The sequence below is a fragment of the Neopsephotus bourkii genome, unplaced genomic scaffold (assembly GCF_033783945.1).
Source record: "Neopsephotus bourkii isolate Nb327-2 ecotype Australia unplaced genomic scaffold, CSIRO-AGI_Nbou_v1 NB_234, whole genome shotgun sequence".
Classification (NCBI taxonomy): domain Eukaryota; kingdom Metazoa; phylum Chordata; class Aves; order Psittaciformes; family Psittacidae; genus Neopsephotus; species Neopsephotus bourkii.
The window spans coordinates 16,846,897-16,871,237 of record NW_026900744.1 but is presented as its reverse complement, the minus strand read 5'-3'; the positions used below and the strand labels follow the sequence as shown (position 1 = coordinate 16,871,237).

Below are 24,341 nucleotides of genomic sequence, written 5' to 3'. Positions count from 1 at the left end.
TTCACCTTGTGCTTATCACTCAGCCCACATGGGACAGGGGGAGATGCTCTTCAGCTGCTGAAAGGGCAGGTGATATGTTCAGCAGCAGCAGTAAACAGCACCTCGGGTCTGGTTTTGTCTGGGCAGCATGGACTCTGGTTGATTCCTTGGCAAAAGCACTCTGACATATTTGACACCTACACACCTGCAACTTTCTAGTTTTGTCTGATGTTTAAATGGACCAGTGGGTCCTGACTCCTCCAGCCCTGGGGAATGATTTTGGCCACTACCTCCACACAGGGGAGATCCTTTGAGAGTATGTGCTAATGGGTTTGCAACCTTTGCCATCCTGAAAGCTACAGCCTCAGGCCCCTTGCCCTTTTGAAGCATACCCATCTGGAAATTAACTGCACTGTTGAGTGGGTTTCTCACATGACCATGAGCCCTCAGGGAACAGCCACTGCAAATGAATCAGAATAGTTAGGGTCGGAAAGGACCTTAAGATCACCTGGTTCCAACCCCCCTGCCATGGGCAGGGACACCTCGCACTAAACCATGTCACCCAAGGCTCTGTCCAACCTGGCCTTGAACACTGCCAGGGATGGAGCATTCACAACCTCCCTGGGCAACCCATTCCAGTGCCTCACCACCCTAACAGTAAAAAGCTTCCTCCTTATATCCAATCTAAACTTCCCCTGTTTAAGTTTTAACCTGTTACCCCTTGTCCTATCACTACAGTCCCTAATGGACAGTCCCTCCCCAGCATTCCTATAGCCTGCCTTCAGATACTGAATGGCAGTTTACCAGGCTCTTTGGCCTTGGGAAAGTCACCCAGCGTCTCTGCTGTACCTTTTCCTCTTAAATGGCACCAGAAAACACTCTTAATAGCACTGGGGTTTAAGTATCCGCCTTAAAGGGACTGCTCCCTTTCTGTGCGTGGCTCTTCAGCAATGCGCTACCGTTCCCTCTCAGAAGGGAGGCACACCTGCCGTTTTACCTCAGAAAGCAGGGGCTGCATCCCCGGGCGGGCCGCTCGGCACAGCCCACCCAGCCACCGCCCACTCCACCGTTGACGCCCTCACGGCCCCGCTGCAAAAGGGAGGCCCCACCTCGTTTCCCCCTCGCCCCCCGGAAGGGCGGGAAAGGGAGCGCGCAGGCGCAGAGGAGTGTCGTGGGCGAGGCGGCGGCATGGCGGGGTGCGTGCATGTGTGTATGTGTGTGTGCGGGCGGGCGGTGCCGCTGGGGCGTTGTGCCTTGGGGGTTCTCGAGTGGTGTTTTAGGGCAGCAGGAATCGCTGCTGTCTCCTCGGACAGCGACAGCAGAGGGGGGAATCTGCAGGCCCGCGTTTAGAGGAAATCACATGGGAGGAGGCAGTGAGTGCAGGAGGAGCTAGCTTGAGTGCGAGGGTGCTCGAGGGCGGCAGCTGCAGGGGTGTGAGCAAGGAACTACAGGGCTTGGGAGGTAGTGTTTGTTGGTAACCCTGGCTGCTTGTACTATCCCCCCCTCCCTAGCTTTAAGATGCTCAGTGGTAAAAAGTCTTTTGCCTGTGCTGCTATTGCTGTGGTATGACTTGTCTTGTGCTTGCTTTTGTTTCCCCTTTAGGGCAGACATGTCAAAGAAGGGACAGCTTTTGGGGGTGCTTAAAAAGGAGGTGAGATCGCTGCTAATGGCTGCCAAGGAGGGTTTAACCCCAGCACAGCTGGAGCAGGAGTACATGACCATGGTTGGCAAACCACTTCCTGTACGTGACCTGGGCTTCCAATCCACTTTGGAGCTGGTGGCAGATATGCCTGAAGTTGTCAGAATCTGTACTTATGGGAAAGGCACTTTTATCCTCAAAGGTGAGATTTTGTTTCCTTATGGGTGGAGGGATTATTTGGGACCACATACTGGTATGAAGTGATGCTCCAAAGCAGGGATGTGCAGGATGAATTCCTAGAGCTAGCTGTAGGTCCCATATCTCTCCTTTTTTTTTTTTTTTTTCCTATAGGTCTGTTTTCATTGATTTTTGTTGTATATTTTTTTATCTGCGTGTTAATGCTTGTTTGCTTTTTCTTCCTCAGAAAAAACAGCTTCCAGTTACTTTTGTACATTTTGCATTATGCACTTAGTTTAGAAACTGCAGTGACATTTCTTATGGGTACACTAGAATGGGTAAGCTTCGCTTTTCCTGTAAATGCAGAGTACAGCAGGAGGCAAAGCCAGGGATGAAGCCTCTCAGATACATTTCCTTACCTGACCCCATGGGAGGTTTAGTCTATATCAGAGGATGTTTTTCATTTTCATTTCCTTTTTGTTGGGAAACAACTGGTAGGTGCAAATTGTTTGTTGCTATACTAAGTCCAGGGAGACCTTGCCTGGGCAAATGGGTCTTCTGCCGTGAGGGTTTACTGTGATTCTGGCTGAGGGGAGCAATGAGCCATTTACTGTTTTCCCAGCAAAACTCACAAGCAGCTGGATCTCCTGTTGTGATCCTTTATTAAGGATTTGACTGCCCTCTTACCTGGATCTGGGTTTATAGGGATAAGGGTGCAGTTTGGCTGTTGTCTGTTAAAAGTGTTTCAGTCCAGTTTGTGAAGCGAGAGGAAAAGTTGTTTCCCTGCTGTAAATCAGCCACAATTTAGTGTGATTGCTTTCAGAGGAGACACCTGCTTCTGGAAAAGGTGGAGGGATTAGGAATGAAGAGGAAAAAGAGGAGTTTTGCCTTTGTAGAGCTTTTAATGGTTCACTGTTTTGGTAGTCTAATAGTCCATTTTTTTCTGTTGTAGCCATTGCAGATGAGACCACCAAAGCAATTGCCAAACTGGTTGCCAGACAGAGGAGAAGTGCTAAGGAACGGAAGAGTGCTGCTCTGAGGGCAGATGCTATTTCTTCCCATAAGAATCCACAGAGTTTACCTCGGAGGGGCAAGGCTCCCATCCTGCCAGCAACGGTGAAGGCTGAGTTGCAGGATCTGCTGAGTTCCTCACCACTTCTGCTCTTGGACTTTCATAATGCCTTCTTCAGACGCTTTGGCCGGGTGTTTGAATATACACAATACGGATTTTTCTCCATGTTTGAAGTTCTGAAAAGTGTGTCTGATATCATTGTCGTTGAGCAGACAAAAGCAGGTTCCTTGCTGACCCTGGAGAAGCATCTGGCAAGTAAGATAAAGAAGGAGGAGATGCCACGGGGTGAGACACGGGGTGAGACGCGGGAAGAGATGCCACGGGGTGAGACGCGGGAAGAGATGCCACGGGGTGAGACGCGGGAAGAGATGCCACGGGGTGAGACGCGGGAAGAGATGCCACGGGGTGAGGCAGTATTGTCTTCCAAGCATTGTCGCCAAGCAGCTGTGTTTCAAGAGGGTGTTGCTGAAATTCGGTTGCTGTAGTCCTGGTTCCCCTAGGTTTTAGCACAGAAGGATTGTGGGGTAGTGCAAAAGTAGCTGTCACAAGAGTTGTTTTGGTAGCAGAGAGCTTAACTGGAAGTTTTCTATAGGTTACCACTGTTTTTTGGTATGAGGTGAAAGAAGGGATGTTTAGCTCATTCAGACTATGGGCTTTCTGCTTGTGTGTGTAGGACTGGAATTTCTAGTAATTGCAAGCAACAGATAGCAAAAATAGAAGGATCTCCTGAACATCTGCTCTGCAGGCTGATAAAGCTTTTCCAGTGCACTTTTTCAGAGTGAAGGTTTAGCGCTGGTTTGAAGGGCACAGCTACAATATTCCACAAAACAAAACAGAACGAGACTGAAGATGTCTTCAGCATTCCCATAATGGCTATGATAGAAGGCAGAAAATCACATATAGTTCCTGCCAAACAGTCTGTGAATCGTTCTAGCAAGTGATTTAACTGTTAGCATGCTTACATAAGCAAGTGTGTTTTGTTTTCTTTTGATGTATTAGCACGGTGAAGCATGCCTCTCAAGTGAATACTCATGACTGGTGGCTGTGAATGGTACCAGAGATGAGGCAAACAGCACCAGTGCTTTCAGACTTTTCATTTGTCTTCTCTTTCTGCTTAATATGGAACACTTCATCACTCCAACAAAGAATAACAGCTAAATTATTATCTTTGCAGGAGCAACTGCAGTTGAGATGCCTCCTTTGGAGCCCATCTGTGAGAAAGAGAACTGTTACCTAACAGCAGAAGAGAAGTCGGAGCCAGTGGAAACACAAGCAGTAGATTTGGGTGATGGCCTCAAACAAGTAAGTGGCTGGACAAGTGATCTGTAGTTCTTTCGTGTCTTAATCCAGGTAGTGATACTCTTTATTTTTCTGCTCTTGCTTCTGTTAAGTTTGCATTGTTGATGCACTGCTGCTTCCAAAGAGATTTTTACCTGTTTTGGATGAGCCTGGAGGTGACTAGACTTGTACTGATCTGATATATCATAGCTTTATAGCTTTATATGCCATACAAACTAGGTCTCTTTCTGGTCTTGAGATCTGTGTTGCATATCATCTGGGGTCAGTTAAGTATGATCTTGCTCCATGGTAATAGTTGTTATACCTTTTGGTGTACTTTATTGTAACTGTAGCTCAGTAATTTTGTTCTGAGACTAGCTGTGTGGAATCTCCCGTGCTGCAGTAGGTATGGCTTAAGTGTCAAGCAGCTATGTGACAGAGATGGGGAATCATAGAATAGTTAGGGTTGGAAAGGACCTTAAGAGCATCTAGTTCCAACCCCCCTGTCATGGGCAGGAACACCTACCACTAAACCATGCCACCCAAGGCTCTGTCCAACATGGCCTTGAACCCCACCAGGGATGGAGCATTCACAACTTTCTTGGGCAGCTCATTCCAGTGCCTCAGCACCCTTACAGTAAAGAACTTCCTCCTTATATCCAATCTAAACTTCCCCTGTTTAAGTTTGAACCTGTTACCTGGATCATGTTCATTTTCTCATTAACCAGCACCCCCAAGTCCTCTGCAGGGCTGCTCTGAGTCTCATCTTTGCCCATACTGTAGCTGTGCCTGAGATTGCTCTGACCCAGGTGTAGGACCTTGCACTTGGCATGATTAAACTTCATAAGGTTGGCACCCCCACTCACAAGTGTGTCAAGGTCCCTCTGGATGGCATTCCTTCCCTCCAGCGTATCAACCGAAAAACACAGCTTGGTGTCATCGGCAAACTTGCTGAGGGTGCACTCAATCCCACTGTCCCTGTCACTGACAAAGATGTTGAACAAGACCAGTCCCAACACCGATCCCTGAGGGACACCACTTGTTACTGGTGTCCAGCTGGATGTTGAGCCATTGACCACAACTCTTTGTGTGCAGCCATCCAGCCAGTTCTTTATCCACCGAGTGGTCCAAACATCAAATTGATGTCTCTTCAATTTAGAGACAAGGCTGTTGTGTGGGACAGCGTCAAACGCTTTGCACAAGTCCAAGTAGATGACATCAACTGCTCTACCACTGTCCATCAGTTCTGCAGCCCCATCATAGAAGGCCACCAAACTAGTCAGGCAGGATTTCCCCTTAGTGAAGCCATGCTGGCTGTCACCAAGCACCTTGCTGTTTTTCATGTGCCTTAGCATGCCTTCCAGGAGAATCTGCTCCAAGGTTTTGCCAGGCACAGAGGTGACACTGAGTGGTCTGTGGTTTCCTGGGTCATCCATTTGCCCCTTCTGGAAAATAGGGGTTGTATTTCCCTTTTTCCAGTCATCGGGAACTTCACCTGTCTGCCACGATCTTTCAAATATGATGGACAGTGGCTTAGCAACTTCATTTGCCAGCTCCTTCAGGATTTGCAGATGGATTTCCTCAGGTCCCATGGACTTGTGCATGTTCAGGTTCTTAAGATGATGTTCTCAAACTAGATCCTCTCCTACAGTCTTCATTCTCTACAGTCTTCACTCTCCTACAGGCCCAAGGTCTTCATTGTAACAGTCCCTGTGTCTGCCTTCCAAGACTTGGGTGGTGTGGTCAGAGCCTTTGCCAGTGAAGATCGAGGCAAAGAAGTCTTTAAGAACCTCAGCCTTCTCTAAATCCAGGGTAGCCAGTTCTCCCAATAGCTTCCGGGGAGGACCCATGTTGTCCCTAGTCTGTCTTATATTCGCTGCATACCTGTAGAACCCCTTCCTGTTATGCTTAACATCCCTAGCCAAGTTTAATTCTAACTGGGCCTTAGCTTTCCTAACCTGGTCCCTAGCTTTCCATGCAACATCCCTGTATTCTTCCCAGGTGGCCTGTCCTTGCTTCTACCTTTTATAAGCCTCTTTTTTCCGTTGACTTTTTCCTCAGCAGCTCCTTATCCATCCAAGGAGGTCTCCTGGCCCTCCTGCTGCACTTCCTTCTGGTAGGGATACAACACTCCTGAGCATGCCGTAGGGGATCCTTGAATATCAACCAACAGTCTTTGGCCCTCAGAGACCTTAATTCCTGCAGTCTCAACTCTCCTATTTGATGGGACTTGGGAGACTTTGAGGGGTTTGTTTGTTTGTTTGCTTTGGTTTTGTGGGTTTTTTTATAGCAGTATATGTTTAGAAGGGGATGGAGAAGGAACAGTACATAGGGTCTGAACTGCCAGACCTCATTGGAGGAATTTGTGTCCCCTCTATTTTTTTCCTTAAGTATCTTTAAGCCTTCTTTTTCTTGAGGAAAATCATCCTACTGTCAAAAGCAGGATAACAAAAGGAAATAATGAGAGTTGTCAGCCAAGCTCATCTTACGGCTGTATGCGCCTGTACAGTTGGAGCACATAGGTCAGGAAAGGGTCCTAGGAGTTCTTCCTACTTTGTTGTTTCGTGTATGAAGGAACCTAGGAGACTGGGACTATGACTTGGACTTTGTGTGGCACTTCATAAAACATACCCTTTATAGAAATCTTTGGCAGGCTGTTCTGATCCTTTAAAGAAATTTTAGTTTGTTGTGATGAAGTCCAGAGAATAAGGAAGTCTAGGGAATTGCCCAAGCTCAAAGTCTGATTGTGGGAAGGGTGAAAAAAGAGGGGTTATGGTCCAGGTAGCTTCAGATTTTTGTTCTGGCATACTGCAAAGGAACCGGTTTAAGGGTCCTAGCAGGAGCAGTCTTGGAAGATGTTTGTCCAACCAGTATTTGTTGTGAAACACCAAGTTTGCTAGGCCTTGGTTTTGTTGGGTTGGTTTTTTGTGGGGTGGGGGTTTTTTTTGTTTGGTTTTGTGTGGTTTTTTTGTTGTTTTTTTTTTTTTTTAATGCCCTAAAAAGGAGGACAGCAGGTTGAAATGTGTTATTTTGGGTATGCAGTGAACACTTGTTTGTTGGGATGCTGCAGGGTAGAGGGGGAATGATGAGACCTCATTCCTGTCCTGCTTCAAGGTGTCCAAATATTCAGTCATGAGAGAGTGATAGTGGAAGTGATGTAAGGGTCAAATGAGGAACAAGGGCTGAGTCAATCTCCTTGGCCCTAAGAAGGGTAAAGTATATATTGCTCTTGCTCTTGGCAGCTTTTTCTCACTGCCCTGTGCAGATTGTGTCATCTGCACCAATCTTGGCAGCTTCCAGTCCAGCACAGGGCAAGGAGGTTAGCCAGTCTCGCAGGCCATGCCTTTTGCAAGCCTAGTTTTGCAGTGTGTTCTATTGGCTTATCTTTTCACAAATCTGTTCTTTTTTTTGTGAGCATGTTTTTGAATGCATCTTGTACATCTTTCAAAGAAATGTCTGTTGTTGCTACCAGTGTATCAGCTAGACTATGAAGATCATATGTGCTTTTAAGAGTCTGATATGAAGAGCATTTTCGGAGAAAAATTGTCCCTTTTTGGGTGGAGTGAAATGTAAGGGTATTTTCTAGAGATGATGTTGCTGCTCAGGCAAGGATTCCCTCAGTTGCTCTTTAACTCAAGAATGTTAACTCATTGTTTAAGTCAATGTTTTAGTCAAAACTTTTAACTCAAATTCACGGATGTTAGCCCTTGCTCAGTCTGCAGAAAGCTCGTGTCTGCTTCTTCAAAAAATGGTTGAAAGAACTTGTATTGCAAAACCCCATTGTTTGTGATTGAATGTAGCCATACACACAGTGGTGTGTGTGCTGCAAGACAAATTTACCATACCTTGCCTGGTGTATCATGCAGTGGTAACTTGTAACATATTCAAGGTGAGTAAAATTGAAATAATTTTGACTTCTGATCATTGGATGAGTGCGGGTTTTTTTACACAAGAGAAAGCTTTTGAAGCAGTGAAAGCAGCTGATGTCTCATTAAGGTTCCCATCCACACATTAGTTCAAATGAAATAATGTTTTCAGCAGTAAAAGAATAACACAGAATTGTAGGATTGGTTTTTCTTTTCTGTTTGCTGTTATCCTTGGAAAATAGCTTTAGTGTGAAAGTGAGATGCATTTGTGCCTTTTGTCGCTTTTGAATCATTTTCAGGTAGTTTTGCTGGTTCTGTCAGGTACTCTTTCATGGTCATGGAACATAGGAGTAGCACCTTTGGGGTAAAATTCAACAAACTGCCATGTTTGGTTTGTGCGTTGTTTTGTTGGGGTTTTTTGGTGTAGGTACTTGGTTGGTTTTGCTTTTCTAGCAATACCTATTCAATACTTTTTTCTAAATATGTTACATTACTTCAATTCTTCTCTTTTATTCCTCGCAGGAATTTAAGCAAGGATTTTTTTGTTGCACCCCTCTTTAAACTAGAGGGAAGAAAGAAGGAGGAAAGGCAGAATGTGAAAAAGAACGTTTCTGTCACAGGGGAAGTTTCAATCCCAGTTTGTGCAGTTTGTTGGGATTATCTGATACTCAGTAACTAACAGGTCCCCAGAAAAGAACTGTTGGTGGTTTTTTTTAACTTAGTGGAAAGGACAATTATGTGTGTTCAGTGCATGACAAGACATCTGAGTGCCGCCCTCCTTTTATTCCTTTGTAGACTCAATATTTGGAGCAGTCCCTACTAGACAAATTGATAATGACTCCAGAAATACCCCCAGATGCTGTGCAGGACAGAAGTCTTTGCAGTTTACCACCACTGAAGAGAAGGTGCTTGGTGGGAGTCTTTGTGGAAGTAATTGTCTCTCCTAGCCAGTTCTACGTCCACGTATGCAGCAGGGAAACATCCGATAAACTGCAGGATATGATGGCTGACATGAGGTGCGAGCATGCTATCCTGTTTCAGTACTACTACTCGTGTGTGTGCTTATACTGAAGGAACATGGCACCCAAATGTTGGTTATGATGACTGCTGGTTTGATTACTTAATAGAGAGATGCCAGTGCTGTACTGAAACATATGCTGGTAATGCCTACCCATTCCTTTTAACTTGCAAGCAATAAATATGGTTAATAGCAATTCACTGTATTTTGGCTGTGTCCTAGATGGTTCTAAACTTCGAAATCCTGGAAAGGAACTTTAAGGTTCCTTTGCACCTCTCTGTTGTCTGTGCTGCTATGGTTAATGTACTCAGTTAAGGCTTTTACTCACATCTCCAACACTTACCAAAAGCAACAGGTAACAGTCCTTTGTCCAACCTATATTTGAAAGCAAAATCCTGTCAGTGCCTTTGTGTCAGCTACATTATGCATTTAGAATTCTGTTCCACCACAACAGTGCTACAGTTGCTGTTAATTGTGTGCCAAAGCAAATGCTTGATGTCTGTGGGGCTTGTGTAACTGTGATTAGACTCTGCAGACATACTGTGTATGTGAGCCAGTACCTGTATGTGAGCCACCTGGTTCATGGAAAGCATTGACATGTCAAGGTAATGTCATTAATGACTAGAATAACTGTACGTAGCTTCTTATTAATCCTCATTAATTCTTGTTGGAACCCAAGAATACAGTTAAGATGTTAGAAGTTTGGGTTTGCATTTTTAATTGCCATTTCAGTTTGAGTGTGTGAGAACTGAGAGGTAAATGACCTATTACAACAAGTCCTGAAAATTCATGTCATGAGGACTTTGAGAAATTTGGATTTTTCTGAAGCCCTGTATATTTCTCTGTATTCATCTCCTGCATCCTACAAAGCATGGTTTCTCATTCTGATCTTTTGCAGACACTGTTACTCAAATAAACTTGTTTCTGATCGTTACATCATGCCTGAGTCTTCAGTACAGCCTGGACAGCTTTGCTGTGTAATGATCTCAAAATGGTGGTACCGTGTTATCATCCACCGTGTGATCAATGACAAAGATGTAGAGGTGTTCTACCCTGATTACGGAAACCTTGAAATTGTCCGAAAGTCTTGGCTGAGATTCCTCAAGTAAGTAAATCACAGAATCATAGAATGATTCAGGACTACAGAATGGTTGACGTTGGAAGAGATCTCTGGAGGTCATCCTGCCCAACCTTCCCACTCCAGCAGGGCCATTTAGGGCGGGCTGCCCAGGATCATGTTGAGATGGTTTTTACTTGCAGATTTGCTGAGGGTAGACTTGGCCCATCATCCACATAATTAATGAAGATGTTGAACAGTATTGGACCCCCAGGGTAACATTGCTAGTTCCTGACCTCCAGATTTGTACCACTGATTACCACTCTCTGAACCTGGCCCTTCAGCCAGTTCTCAGTCCACCTCACTGTCTGCTGCTCCAGCCCATATTCCATTAGCTTTCCTATGAGTATCTTACAGGACATGGTGTCAAAAGCCTGATAGAAATCAAGGTAAGTAATACCCACTTCTCTTCCCTCACCTACCAAGCCAGTCATTTCATCATAGAAGGTTGTCAGGTGGGTTAAACATGACTTCCCCTTGGTGAATTCATGCTGGCCATTCCCAGTCACCTTGTCCTTTATGTCGCTGGTAATGGTTCCCAGAGTTAGTTGTTCTGCTGCCTTCCCAGGTATTGAGGTAAGGCTGACTGGCCTGTCTTTCTTCAGAAAGGCATCCCAGCATGTGGATTGCCTAGAAAAAATCGGGGCTTTTATTCCACAATTGTGTCTCTGAGGCATTTCCTTGCTTACATGCTAATGTAAACAACATTATTTAAGACCTGTTTTTCTGATAACTCTAGGTCTTTTGCTCACAAGCCCTGTCCATCACTCCCTCACTGTGACTTTGGGCTAAATCCTTTCCTGTTTCTGCCTTCACTCCTCAGTCTTTCCTCTTGCTGCTTTCTGTTACTTTGGGACAAGCTCCCTAATCTTCCTTCCTGGGTTCCGTGGATGGATGTGAACATCCTTCTGAACGGACATCAGTCGAAGTGGGACACATTTGCAGTGTCAGAGGTACTTGTTTTCCTCTGTAATTCAATACCTTTTCCCCATTTCCTTCTTTCCTATGATTTGCTTCAATTTATGCCTGCCCACAGGCATTCTTTGGTTCAAAAATCGTTGCTCTTTGTCCATAACTTGGTAATTGTAAGGGGTTTGATGGGAAGGTGCTTGGGCAAGGGAAGGCATAGGGGACCGGTTGTTACTGCTGTTTTTGCTGTGCCCATTCTTGGATATGAAGTGTTTTCCAAAACTGCTGCTGGGCTTTAGTCTTAAGTACAAAATCCAGTATGGGCCTCTCTATTCCTAAGCTAATTTTTAAAACCCAGAAGAGGAGGAAGTTCTTCTCTTTGCCTGGTTTTGCTCTGTCTTTGATGTAGTGGTGATGGCTTTGTTTTGTATTGTAGGTGGTGCTACTTGAAGCTCCCTGCTCAGGCTATCCCATGTTCCTTGGCATGGGTAAAACCTGTGGAGGTATGTGTTCACAGGCAGTTTTGTTTCTTGACATAGATATGAGAGCTATCAAGTAAAAGTTGCCCTCAAATAGAGGGCAAATGCAGATTAATTCAGGTCCTGTTGATGTTTACAGCAGTATTGCCGCTGTTACGTTCAGCAGAGTATGACTGCTTAAGTGTCTTTCTCTCTCTGCCTTCCTCTGTCTGTTTTCTTTATGATCAGAATATTCTTCCTTATATTGTTGCAGAAACAGATAGCTACTGTTAAGCTGGTGGTGAGACACTGGCACAGGTTGCCCGGAGAAGTTGTGACTGCCCCATCTCTGGAAGTGTTCAAGGCCAGGAACTTGAATGAGATTTTGAGTACACTGGTCTAGTGGAAGGTGTCCCTGCTTGTGGCGGGGGGTGGAACTAGATGAGCTTTAAGGTCCCTTCCAACCCAAACCATTCTGTGATTCTATGAAACTTGTTTCTTTCCGTGCCAGTACTTCTCCAGGGTCCTTCTGAAGCCTTGGTAGCTCCAGTCCTCTGTTTTAAAAATTTTGTCAGTGACAGAGCTTTAAGTGAGTTGTTTTGATGCAGTCATCATACCCAAGGAATTATGGAGGTCATAAGAAAATTCCTGTGTGCTGGGAAACCTTGGTCAAGAAGCCTGAGAAATAAAATCTCTGAAGGAAAGCTTCTGTCTTTTAAAGACGTTGTTATTAAAAAAGTTATTTCTTTGGGGTTTTTTGAGCGTTAAAGAATCACAGTTTTCATTGCAGTGAGGCTTAGCAGCCTCTTGAAAACTTACCACACTTCCAACATTTATAATCACAGGATCCCAGGAATGAAAAAAAAACCCCAACAAAAAAGCAAAACCTAAAAAAACTATTTTAAGCAATTGTGATAAAATCACTGGCCCTCAAGCCATGTTTGGAAATAGGTATTAGGGTGAAAGGGCATTCCCAATGTAACTAGCATTAAAGTCTTTTGGGTAATTTGATATATTCAGTGCTGGGAAGCTAGTCTACTTGACTTTCCTATATTTGTCCCTGGCCTGACCTAGCTTAACTGCCTTTTTGACAAGTGCCTTCAGGGGGAAGTCTCAGGTGGTGGATATTGGTCCGTTCATAGTAACTTTATATTCTTGTTTCTTCTTTAGGGTACATGGTCCAATGCAGCAACTCTCCTATTCAAGAACCTGTGTAGTTCCAAGCTACTTGTGGGCATTGTGGATGAATATGTCAATGGCATTTTGCATCTTTTCTTGTGTGACACATCTACTAAGGAGGATGTCTACTTCCACTGTGTCTTGGAAGATAAAGGATATGCTGACATCTGTGGAAAGAACGTTCCTTCTGAGGTCAGGAGGGAGGCATGTGCTGCTGGAAGGCACCCAACCAAACAAAAACATCAGTTGGGTGCCTCTAATGTGAAGATCTTTAGCTTGAAGCAAGTAGCTTTGTGAAGAGAAGACTGGTATTCCCTGCTTTTGTGTAACTTAACATTTTGTGACTCCATCCCATGGTGTCTAACTATAACTATAACTTGCTTTTTGGTTGAGGTAGAATCTGATGGTACAGCAGTGATGTTTTGATTTAGTAGAACTAATTATTTTTACCCTGTCTTCTAACAGTGGATTAGAAGGTTTTTATTTTTTAAGTTGATTACCTTGTTAGGATTGCAGATTCACCTGGAACTGACACACTCCTCCTATAAATAAATGGAAAAGTAAAACAGCTGTGCATGTTCTGTGCGTATGGAATTGAGAGGTTGTTAAGAGATGTGATAGTTACTTCACTACCCATTGTTAATTCCAGCCAGTTTGGTTAGCCATAAGTTGAGGCCCATGATTTATCCAAACAGTCAGAGCACGTTAATTAAATTTTATTGTCTAACTTAAAGTAGTGCTATGTAGTGGCAGAGGCAGTTGAGTGAGGAACAAGATAGTTAAATTATTTCAGTCTTCTCTACTGTAGGCACTGAAGAGTGGTTTTGACATTAATAAGCTGAATTATGGAACTGGTCTTGGTTTAAAAAGTCTCTTACTTTGCCAGTGAAATGTACGATGTTGGACAGTGTAACCATGTAGATTGCACATTGTCCCTTGGATCAACAGGTTGTAAGCCAGTGTGAGAGCATTTATGATTTGGACCCATCTGTGTCATTGTCTGAATTATAGAATCACAGAATAGTTAGGGTTGAAAGGACCTTAAGATCGTCTAGTTCCAACCCCCCTGCCATGGGCAGTGACACCTCACACTATATCTCTCCCTTCAGTTTCAGTAAGAACTGTGTGGGTACGAAAACCCTTAAAAAGGTTTTTGTATCTCAGCAGAAAGTCAGGCTTTACAGTCTGCTGTGCTTCTCTCTTTTGTTTTAATGAATACATAAAGAATGTGTGTTTTGGCGGGATTGCTGTGATTGTATTTTTGCATGTGCATGTCTGATTTTGGGGGAAGTGGACCACTGCTGAATAATTTTGTTGCTCAAAGGAGAGGAGCTGATATTTGTAGGAAGAGGAAGACAGTTTCTGCAAGGATTTGGAGCTAACTTGTGTGTGGCGTGCTTCTTCATAAAACCTGTTAGAAATCTGATGAATTCTTTTTATTCTTTGTGATAGTTACAAAATGTTTTTCTTGACTATGTTGGTTTTTGTTTGTTTGTTTACTACTAGGGATTCAAGGAACTGAATCCTTTGGCCTTGTATGTTCAGCCCCTTGAGAAGTGGGAGAATGCTGAACTGGTGGAACCAGACCTTTGCTCGCAGCTGGAGTCTCTAGATGCAGATAGTGCAACTGCAACTTCAAAGCTGGGTGGGAATGAACTGTGTGATCAGGTGGGAGTTTGGCTATGGTGTAGCTGTCGCTCAGTAAAATCGGCTCCAGGAGTCAGTAGACATGTATTGTTTAGTCCCATGCAGTTTTTTGTGGAGTTGGTGTTTTGCTTTTATAAAAAGCAGGCAGAACCATAATATAGAAACAGTTACATGTGGACCATAAATACATCTCTAGTCGCTTGCCCTCTGATCCTTTTGCAGACTTCAGGGAGTCTGCGTGCCTGTGATTTCACCAACCTCCCATATGCACCATATTTTTTCAGTTACGGGGGGAATGGACTCTGAGAACTCAAACCAGTGATTCTTGAGATCAGTTTGACTTAGCACTTTCATGTTTTGCGCCCCTGTGAGCCAAGAAGTGGTGTATTTTCCTCTCGCATCTCTGGGGTTTGGCAAAGGATGTGTAATAACTTGGGGTGTTGTTTAAATGTGGAAAAAGACCATAAGAATTAGTGGTGTATTATTTCAATTAAGGGTCTTATTCATTCCAAACTTACTTGAAAGGAAGCAATTTGCAGTCCTGGTTGATGCAGTAGGTAAGGTCATACAACTACAGTTTTATTAAAAAGGTAACTCTAAAGGTGAATGATCTCTAGATCTGGGTGCTACTTTACACCTTTTATTTCAGAGCATGTTAAAAGATAAGCCCTTTCATATTTAACAGGTGGAGAAACTGGTGAACAGAGGGCTTAAGGAGGGAGTAAAACCCAGGTTTTGAGTGAAATCAGATGTAGTACTAGGTGCTAGATGTAGTACTAGGTGCTAGATGTAGTACTAGGTGCTAGATGTAGTACTAGGTGCTAGATGTAGTACTAGGTGCTAGATGTAGTACTAGGTGCTAGATGTAGTACTAGGTGCTAGATGTAGTACTAGGTGCTAGATGTAGTACTAGGTGCTAGATGTAGTACTAGGTGCTAGATGTAGTACTAGGTTAGATGTAGTACTAGGTGCTAGATGTAGTACTAGGTGCTAGATGTAGTACTAGGTGCTAGATGTAGTACTAGGTGCTAGATGTAGTACTAGGTGCTAGATGTAGTACTAGGTGCTAGATGTAGTACTAGGTGCTAGATGTAGTACTAGGTGCTAGATGTAGTACTAGGTGCTAGAAATGCCAGGAACGCTTGGCTACAGGTGACTCTCTCCACTTTTCTGTGTTATTTAAATTGTAGTATTTTCATGACACATTTTACTGCAGGGGCCAAAGCACCTCTGAGTAAATGTCAGCTGTTTGAAGCGTTCAGCAGTGGGCCTGCTCTATGGCTGTTTTCTGACATTTCTCTGAAATAAGAGTAAAAGCTAGTGTAATGTTAGTGACTTGTAAAGCAGTCATTTAACTAGGCTTTGTTTCAGCCAACTGTGTTTCTGTTCTAGAGAAACCGTGACAGCTGTGTATCTTAGATATTAATGGCCTTGCACAGTTGCTGTACTGTCTGAACTGAAGGACACAAACCAGTGTCTTACATATGTATTTGCAAGAAAATAACATGACATAGGCTGCACATCTGAGTTCATTGTGTTTCTGGGGGGTTTAGTGGAAAAATACAGAGAGTACCCTAACTAGTTAACTATAGCAAGATCCATTTGTGTAAATGTCAGGCATAGCTGGTGATTTCAAGACTAGAGGAATGTAAATGCATTCAGGTGGTTTTGTCATGTCTGATTTCAAGGGTCTTATTAGAAGCCATTTCCAGAAATTGCAGTCAGTCCTCTAGATCTTCCTTTGTGTAAGACCTTAAACATTTCCTTCTCTGCTGTTTAGCTCTCCAGAATGTTTCCTTTTGTTCCTTGGTGCATCATTAACATGATCATCAGTGGCAGTTCAGTAGTTCAAAATATTTTGAACTGGAATGAAATGTGTCTGACACTTGTCAACTGCTTAGCTAGCATTTTCTGGTAACTCCTCTTAAGCTGTGGGAAACTCCCTTAGCATTGTCTGATCTTAGATTTGCCTCATCAGGATTAACAACTTTCTTTTTTACCTCCCACCCTCCTTAAGTGCAAAACATCTGGACACTGTTGTGTCAGCTGTGTTACGTTGGGACACTTCTTCGTGGTAAATTTTTTTGGAAGGCAGCAAGCAATAACCAGAAAACATTGCTTGAATAAAACTGTACTTTCCAAGTGATAAGTTTTACTGTGGAGAAGTTCAAGTGAGAGTTAGTTTATTGTTCAGATAACTTCCTGTCCTTCCATGTTATTTCTGCCCATTAGAAGTAGCCCAAGCTGTCCACATAGAAATGTTAAAACTTCTGAGTAGAACAGATAAGCTCCTTTGCATTTCTCTCTCCGTTAATCTTTAGTGGTATGATCTGATTGTTCTGTAATTTGCTCCAGTGCATGCAGCTTTCTTCTACCCACACTGGCTTTACCTTTTCTTGCTTTGTCCGACTCCTTAGCAGTGTCATCTGTCTGATAATGAGGAGACACAGGATGATGTGCAGCCACTTTTGGATGAAGTGAGTGTCCCAGGAACAACAGACCAAGAAGCTGAACTTGCACAGGAGAATACAGGTGAAACTTCTACAGATCTTGTGGCAGTGGTTAAGGTAAGGGCATTTTTTTGCAGCTGTTGCTGTTGAGGGGGGTTGTTCTTGGTTTTAGATTATTTTAATAACCCTTTGGTTGCTTTAACATGTATTTCTTTTTTTTTAAGCAACTGGCAAATGATGACTGGCTGTTAGCATGGACTCAGAGCTATACATTTTCTTCTTTGCTGTTGTTTCTGATGTTATTGATGCACTAGTGCTCCACTAGCACATCAAGGTATTGTGGGACCAAGACTGTTTCAGCACTTTATAGGTCAAACCTGGCCCTTCTTTGTTGCTCTACTTTCCCTCCATTAATGGTCTTGAAGGTTACTAAGAGTAACTGGGAGTTACTGTGGGGGCTTCATCACACAGGTCTCCTTATGAGTTAGGAGAGTGGATTTCGGAAGGTTGTTTTTTGGGCTGTGCTTTGAGGCACTGTGTGGCACTGGTGTTGCTTCTTTAGTAGTGGTTAATGATGAGTCTAACAGGGCCTGCAGCATGATGTTTTGCAGGATATTCTCTGCTCTGGGTTCAGCAAGGAGCCAGTATTGCTCAAGATTTGTTGAGCTGCAGAAAGCATTGCAGAGCTGGAAATGGGAATGTGCCTACGTGGTTTTGGATGACCACAGCTCCTTACACATCTACAGGTTGATAGTGGCTGAGACAAAAATCTTTCTAAAAGGATGAGAGGGAGAGTCAGCTTTCTCAGTTCTCAGTTGGTTCTCTCAATCTAGAGCAGAGCTGGAAGAATCGGAGTATCAGGGTTATTAACTGAAAGGGAATGAGAGAAAGCAAGCTGGGAAAAGGGACCTTGAGAGAGTGAGATAACAGACTCTGGTAGCATGTGCAGGGCTAAAGTACAATGAGATGGAGGCAGGTGGGTAGATAGCAATAGGGTCCCCTGCAAGTATTAAACTGTGAGTTTCAAAGCATAGGATCACCTTGGAAGGCAGACACAGGGACTGTGAGAATGAAGACCTTAGGCCCACTGTAGGAGAGGATCTGGTTTGAGAACATCATCTCAAGAACCTGAACATGCACAAGTCCATGGGACCTGATGAAATCCATCTGCAAATCCTGAAGGAGCTGGCAAATGAAGTTGCTAAGCCACTGTCCATCATATTTGAAAGATCGTGGCAGACAGGTGAAGTTCCCGATGACTGGAAAAAGGGAAATACAACCCCCATTTTCCAGAAGGGGAAAATGGATGACCCAGGAAACCACAGACCACTCAGTGTCACCTCTGTGCCTGGTAAAATCTTGGAGCAGATTCTCCTGGAAGGCATGCTAAGGCACATGAAAAACAACAAGGTGCTTGGTGACAGCCAGCATGGCTTCACTAAGGGGAAATCCTGCCTGACCAGTTTGGTGGCCTTCTATGATGGGGCTGCAGAACTGATGGATGGGATCCAGTTGATGTCATCTACTTGGATTTGTGCAAAGCATTTGACGCTGTCCCACACGACATCCTTGTCTCTGAGTTGAAGAGACATCAATTTGATGGATGGACCACTCGGTGGATAAAGAACTGGGTGGATGGCTGCACACAAAGAGTTGTGGTCAGTGGCTCAGTGTCCAGCTGGAGACCTGTAACGAGTGGTGTCCCTCAGGGATCTGTGTTGGGACCGGTCTTGTTCAACATCTTCGTCGCTGACATGGACAGTGGGATTGAGTGCGCCCTCAGCAAATTTGCCGATGACACCAAGCTGTGTGGTTCGGTTGATATGCTGGAGGGAAGGAATGCCATCCAGAGGGACCTTGACATGCTTGTGAGGTGGGCTGATGCCAACCTCATGAAGTTTAACCATGACAAGTACAAGGTCTTACACCTGGGTCAGAACAACCCCAGGCACAGCTACAGGCTGGGCAGAGAAGAGATTCAGAGCAGCCCTGCAGAGAAGGACTTGGGGGTGCTGGTTGATGAGAGAATGAACATGAGCCAGCAGTGTGCACTTGCAGCCCAGAAAGCCAACCGTATCCTGGGCTGCATCAAAAGGAGTGTGACCAGCAGGTCAAAGCAGGTGATCCTGCCCCTCTACTCTGCTCTTGTAAGACCTCACTTGGAGTATTGTGTGCAGTTCTGGTGTCCTCAGCATGAAAAGGACATGGAACTGTTGGAACAAGTCCAGAGGAGGGCCACGAGGATGATCAGGGGACTGGAGCACCTCCAGTATGAAGATAGGCTGAGAAAGTTGGAGCTGTTCAGCCTGGAGAAGAGAAAGCTGCGTGGAGACCTCATAGCAGCCTTCCAGTATCTGAGGGGGGTCTATAGGGATGCTGGGGAGGGACTCTTCATTAGGGACTGTAGTGACAGGACAAGAGGTAACGAGTTAAAACTTAAACAGAAGTTTAGACTGGATATAAGGAGGAAGTTCTTTACTGTAAGGGTGGTGAGGCACTGGAATGGGTTCCCCAGGGAAGTTGTGAATGCTCCATCCCTGGCAGTGTTCAAGTCCAGGTTGGACAGAGCCTTAGGCGACATGGTTTAGTGTGAGGTGTCCCTGTCCATGGCAGGGGGTTGGAACCACATGATCTTGAGGTCCTTTCCAACCCTGACTATTCTGTGATTTTGTCTTTCTAACTGGAATAGAGACGTCCTGGGCACATTTTCTGTCCCTGGCTGTGATCTCTGTTACAGTCTTCAGAAGCAGTGACAAGAATTTCTATTGAGGAAGACAGTGGAATGAAAAACTACTCCTACCTGTAGCCATTAGGGGGAGTGAAATGCACCAGTCAGCTGGTTACAAGGATAGATGGGAGGACCTTGTTTCTCTGATTCGTGCTTATCTCTTGGTCATAGGGTTTTGTGGCAACATCATCAAGTGGCATTTTCTCCTTCTCAGCTTTTACTGCTCATGTTTTCCTTTTCAGTGGTAGTGTTCTTAACTGTGTTATTCAGGAGGAATAGTAGGTACTGCCTTACGTCCTGCCCCTCACAGCACTCTCTAGGGTATCCTCTCTGGTTTGCCTCTTCTATAAACTGAACAGCCTCCTGTTTTAATTGTGTCCATCCCAGCTTTTTCCATTGCTTACAGATGTTTTTAGTGTCCACCCTTACACCCTGTCTGTTTCTGCTTTGCCCTGGAGTATCGGTGACACTGCCTGCAGTGCAGCAAGGGTAGCATGGGTAACAAGATGAGATAATTATTATCCTTTAGCCTTGTTCTTTCTGCATGTTAGGCAGAGGTTTTCAGTGTGCTGGAGGTATCAAGCTGAGTTGTTGGTTAATTGGATTCCGTTTATGCCTGTTACCCAAATTATTCGATCTTGGCACTGAATTTCTGTTACCCAGCCACTGTAGGTCTCCTGGATACTTTAGAAGTCCCTCAGGAGTGCCTTGTGGGGGACAATTTAAATTGCTTAAATCTGCTTGTGTAAAACAATTGTGTTGTTCTGGGCTAATCCTCTGAGTGCATTCTCACCAATGGGTGAAGCACCTCTGAATGGTGACCTACCCCTCTGAAGGTGGATGCCGTTCTTCTGCCTCGACAGCAGAAGAACCCTGGACAGCAAGCACCTTAGTTTTGAACAGCTGTGGTTGGCAAGGTGAATTGCTGCTTTTCTGTGGTTTCACTACTTTTCTCATCTGTACTGAGGTTAACAAAACCAGACATTGATTCTAGTTCCTGTCTAGTGCTGAGACATGTGTGACAGTCCCTGAAACTTTAATTTGTGTTCTTAAGCAAAAATGCAGAGGGATTTCCTCTGACTCAGCTCCCACTCGCTTGCAGAAACTCCCTGTCATTGCCATCATTTGTTCTGCATGGGGCTGCTAATAGATGAAACAGATGTGAATTCCTTACTAAGACATGGTGATTTGTATCTTGCAATAATCTGTCACTCTTCAGCTTGCTGTGTAGGAAAAGCTGCCTTTCGGCCAAGGTTGTGAGGAACTAGGGGTCTTTGTTGGGGTGTGGGTTTTGGGGTTTGTTTGTTTTGTTTTTTCACATCATCCATTTGCTGACATTCCAGTTTGTTGCAGACGTTAAGAGGTAATAAAGATTAGGGCAGCTAATGAACCAAGAATGCACTGATCACACCTTCTCCTGAGTTTTTTATATACATTTGCAGACACCTCATTGTCTTGAAGAGTCCTCAATGCCTGTTGTGTTATTCAAGTCAGTGGAAGACTCTTACACCTCCTGTATGTGCCCCAAGGAACCGGGAGGAATGAGCCAGGATAAGCCTGATCAGATAGAAAGATTTTCCAACAATCTCCAACTTCGTGAAGCTTTGCATCCCTCTGTTCTCCTTATGGCAATGCCGTTTATGGACAACCATAACAGTACGAATAGATTTGTCAGTTAAAGTTAACACGGCGGAAAGCCGAGCAGTCTGTTTCTGTGCTGTGAGTCTTGCAATCACTACTGGGTATTTTAAGACTGGTGCTGCTTATGTGCTAGATGAAAATGTTGGTCTTTCTGCGGGTTGGAGATGTGCAAGTAATGAATGGCTGGGTGCAATGCATCGGTTTGACCTTTGTGCAGCAAAATGGATTCCTAAATGTTTAATGGGAACCAATGAATTGAGGTTATTTCTCCCTCTGTTGATTTTTGTTGTCTTTTTTAGACTTTCTATTGCTTTCCTGCTGAAGTCTGTTTCTCCACTTCATACCTTGGTCTGTTTGTTTCATACTGAGTCTCTCAATCTCTTCATTGTAAGGGACAAAAGGGGTTTTTTAAACCCTTATAAGGTCCCTGTCTGGGTGTTCCTTTTCCATCTTCCAAATTATGAAGAAATTTACAACACCCATATGAGAGTTGCCCAATTTATGAGGTAGATTAACGACTCACTAAAGGCAGTGCCTGTTTGTGCCTTGAAACAGAGCTGTCTGTCTGGAGTGGAGACCCAGTTCTTCAGGCAGGAGCACTCAATTCACAGCTGATTTCCCACGTCTGGGGAAACTGGGGGGGAACATTGGGAGGAGTGGGTGACAGGCTCTTGGATTATACAGTGTTGGGCTCGTCAAATAGGTGAGCAGTAGAAAGTCCTCTTGCCATGACCTGGTAAGGTCCAGGCAAAATGCATTTCAATCTAAACTGGAGCTGCAGTTTAGAGTTTCCAATGTCAATACCATCTTTCCTTTCTGTGTCCCTCTTTATGCAGGTGAAGAGCAAATGAGGAGCAAAGACCATCCTGGGAATCTTGCAGTTAGCTCGTGCTTTGACAGTGAGCTGCCTGACCAGAGGCTGTCCCGGAAACTTTGTCTCCCTCCTACCACGCTACCTGCAGTGTTGGCAGCTGCACGCTTAGCCTCTTCCAGTAACTACTTCCACTGGCTCCCCAGCCTGAGAAAAAAGGTGTGAGAAAAGGGGAGATGCTGGAGCAGCTGCACCCGGGGGCAGCAAAGGTCCTCTCTGTGACCTTGCTGTTATTTTCTTTGTTCAGAAATGTTTAATTGGTTGGAACAACTTGGAGCCTTTCATCTTTCCATATGTGCCTGGTATATGTGATAAATGTTGCTTTTACTGTTCGGAAAATAGTTTGGTTTTGTTGTGCTGATTTATTGTTCTTTAATGGTTCAGGAGAACATTTAATTGTCACGTTGTTATATATCCTTTAAGTTTAGGAGAGGGAAACTGACAACTTGTCCCTCCCTTCTTCAGTGCATGAGCAGTTTGACGCTGTGTGAAGAGATGTTTTTGGTTTTTAACACAGTTGGATGCTCTATGCCCTCTTTGCTGTTAGAAGAGCTGGTTGTATCCCAGCTCACACCTCCATCCATGGAGGTGCTGTTAACTTGCAAGAAGAAAATACTCTCATTTGTTGAACTGTGATGCCACTTATATGAAGCATCAGGAATCCCATGTCACTGCTACTGCATGAGATCTCTGAAGAATCCAGAGAAAGAAGGCTTATGTTGGCCATGTTTATGTAGATCCTTGCCTGTGGCAAGAAATCCTTTTGGGCTTGAGTTTGTTAATGCAGAGGAGAGCTGTGAAAATAAAAGTACCCTGGTTATGCATGCTGGTGTTCAGCTGGTTTGTTGGTGCCCAGACTGTTCCTCAGGGCTTCAGGGGTTTCAAGGGCCGTTCTGTACCCAGCTGCAAGTGTGTCAGAGGTATGCTTCACTGCAGACCAGCAAGTAAACCTCAAGATATGGTTTAACATTAATATTGCAGTGGATAAAAGACCAGCAAAAGAAGTTTATTGTTTGGATTTATCTTTAAAGCCCTTTTCCAACCCAAACCATTCTATGACTATTTTGTTTTAATTTCAGCATTTAGGGGTGGGTTTGGATGTGGAAGGGCCAAAAACGAGTAAAGAAAATTTGGGGCCCACTGGAAAATGACCATGTAGAAAGCTAATGAAGGAGACTGAAGCAGAGAGGTAAGGAGCTGTGCCTTGAGCAGGGGCTGTACAACCCTGCGAGGAGGTTCAGAGGTTCCTGACTTCTCTGGTCCCATGTTCAAGCTGGGGGCTTGCTTCAGTTATCTTGCATAGGGAGTGACTAAAATGGAGCTGAGGTTGCTCGCAGCTGTCTGGCCATGGGGTGCTTGCTTCCAGCACCACCCTCTCTGCCGCAGGAGACCTCTTTTGGTTGCAGGGAAGTGAGAACTGTGGGTAAGTCCTGAGGAGACCCCCGTCCTCCCCTGCCTGTCCCCGGGCTGCAGTGGGGGGCCTGGAGGCTGGAGGAGCTGTCACCATGCCCCTGCCAGATCACTGCTAGGTGGCGGCAGAGGCTACCTCTGTGCTCCCTTCAGCCTAAAACGCGGGGGTGAGGGAGGTGAGGAGCAGAAGAAGATCCTGCTGGGTGGGCAGCATCCCCATTCCTGGCTGGGGCTGCCTGGAGATGTAATTGGGGGCTTTCAGGGGTGGATGCTATAGGGGTCTGGGAGGGGGTGTGTGTGAACACTGGGAGCTTACATGCGTGTGGAAAGCGAGCATATATTTTGTGCTGTTAACCACTGCACTTTTTGTGTGTTCTGCCAGGGTACCTGTTGGAGGTGGGGTGCAGGGCTTTGCTGCTATTCCATGCTGGTGCTTAACTGATCAGGATGTTTTTTTTCCTATGAGTTTTTGCCATTCACGTGTCATCTGCAGGTGCTTGATTAGCTTTCCACACCCTTTCAAGACAAAAGGTGTGTGAACAACTGTCCTTTAACCCTGAGCCTGGACAGCTCCCCCAGCACCCAGGGGATGGAAAACCCACCTGGAGCTGCTCCCCTGCTCCAGGGTGACCTGGGCTGATCTTTCCCATCTGTGCGGCAGCATCTCCCTCTCCAGAGCAGCTCAGGTCATGTTTCTCGTGCTTAGCAGGTCCCTGTTTGTATGTTTATTGCCTAAGGCGGTAGAAAAAGAGAAAGATGCCTCAGGGACTGAAAAGGGATGCTGCATTTGTCCCTGCTCTGGGGCATTGCTGTGCTGGTGCCAGGGAGTGGGGAAGGAGAGGTGGCTGTACCAGGCATCAGGAAGAAACTGAGTGAGACATGAGGGACTCAGCCCCGCAGAG

The 24,341-nt window shown here is 44.8% G+C and overlaps 1 protein-coding gene across 1 annotated transcript; it reads left to right on the top strand.

Annotated features, from left to right (window-relative positions):
- Positions 1-1,051: 1,051 nt before the first annotated feature.
- Positions 1,052-22,649, top strand: TDRD5 (tudor domain containing 5). The gene is made up of 12 exons (XM_061345611.1): positions 1,052-1,175; positions 1,582-1,820; positions 2,748-3,191; positions 4,054-4,169; positions 8,807-9,027; positions 9,928-10,134; positions 11,492-11,558; positions 12,684-12,884; positions 14,199-14,360; positions 16,757-16,906; positions 20,960-21,173; positions 21,995-22,649. The coding sequence occupies exons 1-12, from the start codon at positions 1,168-1,170 to the stop codon at positions 22,192-22,194; spliced, it is 2,229 nt and encodes a 742-aa protein (XP_061201595.1). The 5' UTR covers positions 1,052-1,167; the 3' UTR covers positions 22,195-22,649.
- Positions 22,650-24,341: the final 1,692 nt, after the last annotated feature.